This window comes from Glandiceps talaboti, chromosome 10 (genome assembly GCF_964340395.1).
Source record: "Glandiceps talaboti chromosome 10, keGlaTala1.1, whole genome shotgun sequence".
Taxonomy (NCBI): domain Eukaryota; kingdom Metazoa; phylum Hemichordata; class Enteropneusta; family Spengelidae; genus Glandiceps; species Glandiceps talaboti.
The window spans coordinates 1,087,256-1,092,500 of record NC_135558.1 but is presented as its reverse complement, the minus strand read 5'-3'; the positions used below and the strand labels follow the sequence as shown (position 1 = coordinate 1,092,500).

Sequence of the window (5,245 nt, the reverse complement as noted above, 5' to 3'; positions counted from 1 at the left end):
TGACACGGTGTGTATGGCTGGAGAAGATCACAAATGTACTCTGGAGTTAAGCCATGAAGAGCTTTATACGTCAACTGTAAAATTTTGTAATCAATCCTGAAACGAACTTGTAACCAATGCAGGCTGATGAGAACTGGAGAAATGTGTCAAACTTCTTGGTATGAGAGATGATCCTTTCCACTGTATTTTGGGCACGTTGTAATAGGTTTATGGTGCACGGTGTCAGGAAGTTCGTATAATAATGCATTACTATAGCCAAGCTTAGCTGGTAGGACTAAAATATAACAAACGCCATCGGTGATGTATTGCCTTATAGAAGCAATGCGACGAAGATGTGTGTAGATTGACTTACGGGTATTCTTGACGTGGTAGTTAAACATGTGGATATTATAGAATAGATAGATATTAAGAATACTCCAATGTTACGATCTGGTGTGACTGGTGTAATTGGTACAGAGTCAATGTTGATATGATCAATCGGGTCTGGCAAGTGGTTGAATTTAGAACGGATTAGAACGTCAGTTTTGTTGTCATTTAGTTGTAGTTTGTTGTATGTCATCCATTGCTTTATATCACGGACACTGGTCTCCATTGAATGTATAGCAGAAGATGAATCTTGGTGGGAGAAAGCAAGGTGTATTTCATTATCATCTGCATACTGATGAATCTGCAAATTGTGACGACGTATTAATTCTCCCAGAGGTGTAATGTAAATTGTAAACAAGAGAGGGCCAAGTACTGATCCTTGTGGCACCCCATAACTGAGAGCTGATGGTTCATTTGTGATGTTTTGTATTGTTACTGATTGATACCGGTTCTTCAGATAGGATGTAAACCATGTTAGAGCCATTCCAGTAATACCAAAGTTGGATAGTCTGTTAAGTAATATGCCGTGGTCGATAGTATCAAACACAGCTGAGAGGTCGAGAAGGATGAGTAGAACATATTTTCCAGAATCCAGTGATAAGCTCCGATATGCTGACTGAAATGGTTCAAGGAGTGAGTTTGTTGCGAGATAGGAGTTGATTTGAGAAACAACTATCTTCTCAAGTACCTTGGAATGGAAGATTAGAGACGGGTCGATAGTTCTTGAGAATATTTTTGATCCAGAGAAGATTTCTTGAGTAGTGGTGTGACGATTGCAGATTTGAATGAGTGCGGTGTTTCAGCGGCTTGTAGAGATAAGTTGACAACAGTTGTGATGAATGGAAGAAGTGAATCGAGACATTGTTTCAGCAGTGATGTTGGGATTGGATCAAGACAGCATGACTTTGTAGGAGATTGCATGATAGTTTTCTGACGATGTGTGATTTCCATGAAGACAGCTTCAAAGCTGACAAGAGTAAAGCCACCACCACATGATGAACTGAGACGTGGGTTTTTTGCTTGAATGAGTAACCAATGGGAGCACACTCACTAATAATGACATACTCGTTTACACTTTCTTTCAACCAGGTTTCAGTTACTGCCAGCAAATCAATGTTCTTATCTGTGATGTAATCTCCCACCTCACTTACTTTATTGCAAATGGATATCATATTCCAGGTTGTTCCATGAATAGTTTACATTTTCTAGCTAAGGGCTGGCATTGGTCGCTCACAGGTGTGCTGGGCTTAGTCTTCATACTGGCATCAGGGAAGGTATGTGATTGAAACTGTGGTATACTCATGAGGCGATGCTTGTGAATACCTGCTCTCTTGCCTCTATGGGTTGGTGGTCTGGCTTGGTTTGATGACATTCCAGACTGTGGCTGGTAACCTCTCCTTGGTTGACACATTGTTGAACAGGTGTAACAGCTTCTACTATATTGTGTGATTTAGATTACCATAAGGAGGCAATTCAAAAACAATAGACTCTCAGCACTGTAGTAGACGTAGAACCAAACCAAACCACAAATTTCAAAACAGTTTAGGCAAAAACAAGCGGAAATAAACCAGATTCCAATGACAACAGTTGGAGAGAGTGAATGTTCATAAAGTCTATATAGCAAGAGGAAGTCCTTCCAGGGAAAAACAAGCAGAAATATGAGCGAAACTGAAGAGCACGGTGTGGAGGCTGCCAGCTAGGCTCGCTACCATTCTAAACATTCGACTCGAACTGACTTTGTAACTGTAACTGTAACTGTGACAATGATCATACTTTAAGTACACATTACGTAAACAATCAAATTACATAGACAATAGACAACTGGTACCAACATTACGTAAACAATCATATTACAACCAACATGTTCGTAACAAAATAGAATGACCCACTTGTGGTATTCTTAAACCCACGTATGGCCGAGATAATCTTGATTTAGATCTGACCAGAACTTAACGTTTTCTATTAGTTTAGTTTAGTTACGTATAAGAATTGTTCCCCTGATGTTTATAAACAGGTCGTTTTAGGGGCGAGGGGTTGCAAGCTTGCGTATGTATAAACTGTGTTTTGACATACAAAAGTTAATAATGAAGAATCACATTTTTTATTTCATTATCCATTTTATCATGATTTGTGAACACACTTTAAAAATCTCTTAGATAATGCATGTCAAAAGTTGTAAACATTTAATGACACAGACAAATGGAACTAAGGCAGACAAATAGAACTTTATAATGACCAATGACTAAGACAAACAAATAGAACTTATCATGACCAATGAACCAAGACAGACAGATAGAACTTATAATGATCAATGAACCAATACAAACAAATAGAACTTATAATGATCAATGAACCAAGACAGACAAATAGAACTTATAATGATCAATGAACCAAGACAGACAAATAGAACTTATAATGATCAATGAACCAAGACAGACAAATAGAACTTATAATGATCAATGAACCAAGACAGACAATAGAACTTTATAATGATCAATGAACCAAGACAGACAATAGAACTTTATAATGATCAATGAACCAATACAAACAAATAGAACTTATAATAATGATCAATGAACCAAGACAGACAATAGAACTTTATAATGATCAATGAACCAAGACAGACAATAGAACTTTATAATGGTCAAGGAACCAAGACAGACAAATAGAACTTTATAATGATTAATGAACCAAGACAGACAAATAGAACTCTATAATGATCAATGAACCAAGACAGAAAAATAGAACTTTATAATGATCAATGAACCAAGACAGAAACATAGAACTTTATAATGATTAATGAACCAAGACAGAAACATAGAACTTTATAATGATTAATGAACCAAGACAGAAACATAGAACTTTATAATGATCAATGAACCAAGACAGACAAACAAGTTGTCGTGAGACTAAGTATATGCTTAATTACAGTTGTCCAGCAAGATGGCGTGAAACTCGAAGAATAAGTCTTATTATACCACAAGATATCTACTACATAGTTTATAAGAACGTGTCACAAACCTTACTTTCCTTGTACTGGAAAGGGATCACCAATTTTCTCATAGCGTCAAGTAATACCAAGACTGACTCAGCCACGTTGCTGTACACTATCTTTTTGTATACCAGTCTTTCATCGTCCGTAAACCCGTCTTTATGAATGATTCTTTAAAAAAAATAAAACATTGGATATGTAATAAATACATCTGATAAAAGATCATTGGAGTTTCATAAGCCCTATAAACAGTCTGATAGCCAACATTTCAAGCTACGCTGAAAAGTTATCCTATTCTTGAAGAACGCCAGAACAATTCTCATGAGAAATAAGCGAAAAATAATACCTTTCTTAGATCTTTCAAATTGATTATAGATCAAAATTGTCTAAGTGTTGATCAAATCACGTATTGGTAGTGTATTTTCATAAATATTTCTCAAACGATGTAAGTTTTTTTTAGCTTTAAGCCATATCTCTACGTCAAACTACACTAAGTTTTGTTTACGAATCCATTATATTGACATATTATCGTTTATAAATAATCCAAATAAAGACAATGTCGTGTTTCGAATCTCAGGCTGGCGGCGGCGGCGGGGGGGGGGGGGTCACTTCGTTGCTTAGCAACATCGTCCAAAGGAGCGACATTGTAAATATTACACATAAGTCTCGTCGTCGTCTGCTGTATGTCTTTGTAGAAAGCTTAAATTTGATTCCATCTTTAATTTGCTTTCGTGAAATGTCCAGTCGCGTCTCATCTTTCATTTACATAAAGCCTGTCTGTCTGTCTGTCTGTCTGTCTGTCTGTCTGTCTGTCTGTCTGTCTGTCTGTCTGTCTGTCTCGAACTCTAATAACATAATCCGCTTTTCTGTCTGAGTTTTGACCATTTCTTTATATTGCGTTCACATCACTTTACTAGCCTGATTGTCATGGACTATGTGGATGGAGAAAATGTAGAAAAATTGCCATTGGTTTCCAACACCTACCTCATTTGCTTAACCAGAGTACTTTTACCTGATTCCCCAGCACCTGGAAATAACAAGTAACATATATGTAAACTGAACGTCTTCCATAAGGATTGTTAATCCCATATCCTGTGTTATCATCGACTTATATACCACATTAATATATTGCATAATTACCAAAATTAATCATGCAAAGTACTAAAATGTTACATCTATAAACTATATAATGCACGTGCACTTAAAAGTTTATAAGTGGCAATGTATATACTATTGTGTAATTTGTAGATTGAATTCTTAAGATATAGCCCAATTGTCAATAATCATTAATTATGCAAAATACTCATTAAAATCTAAAGCTACATTAATATGCGTTATAACACACATGCGCTTTGTTATCGTCGAGTTGTATTACATTTGAAGCTTTTTACTTCTGTCAAATCATAGTATTGCAGAACAGACTGGTGAATTGACAGTTAATGGTGCCTACCTAAAAGAAGGAGTTTGATTCTAGATAACATGGCTTTCCTTTCCTGCTTCAACATCGCATCTATTTGATTGTTCTTTTGATGTCTTTCAGTGGCAACATGGTTATGTGGAATTCTACCAATGATAACTCCCATCACTTTTTCTGTCTCTGGCGATACACGATTCTTTCTGAGTTGTGTTGTATAAAACCATTGACTGAACAGACGCAGGGTATTGAGACACCACCAAATGGCAATATACAATAAGTCCTATTCTCGAGGATCTCGTTAAAATATGCTTTTTTCTAACGTTTTCACCACCTAATAGTTGTTGAACACATTCGTGATCTGCTGATTGGACATGTCATCGTTTCTCCGTAATTGCTCCTACACTTACACCTCTTCAATGATCTGAACCCCAAGTTATTAACATTTTATCGCATTGCAAGGTCAGTGACTT

At 36.5% G+C, this 5,245-nt stretch overlaps 1 protein-coding gene across 1 annotated transcript in view; it reads right to left on the bottom strand.

Moving 5' to 3' along the window:
- Window positions 1–4,941, bottom strand: part of LOC144441248 (uncharacterized) — a 9,390-nt gene extending 4,449 nt beyond the window's left edge. The window contains exons 1-4 of the mRNA XM_078130805.1: window positions 4,809–4,941; window positions 4,343–4,385; window positions 3,388–3,529; window positions 353–1,054 (exon numbers count right to left, since the gene is read on the bottom strand). Of these exons, the coding sequence (XP_077986931.1) occupies window positions 353–1,054; window positions 3,388–3,529; window positions 4,343–4,385; window positions 4,809–4,941 (1,020 nt within the window). The remainder of the gene's footprint in view (window positions 1–352; window positions 1,055–3,387; window positions 3,530–4,342; window positions 4,386–4,808) is intronic.
- Between the last annotated feature and the right edge of the window lie 304 nt (window positions 4,942–5,245).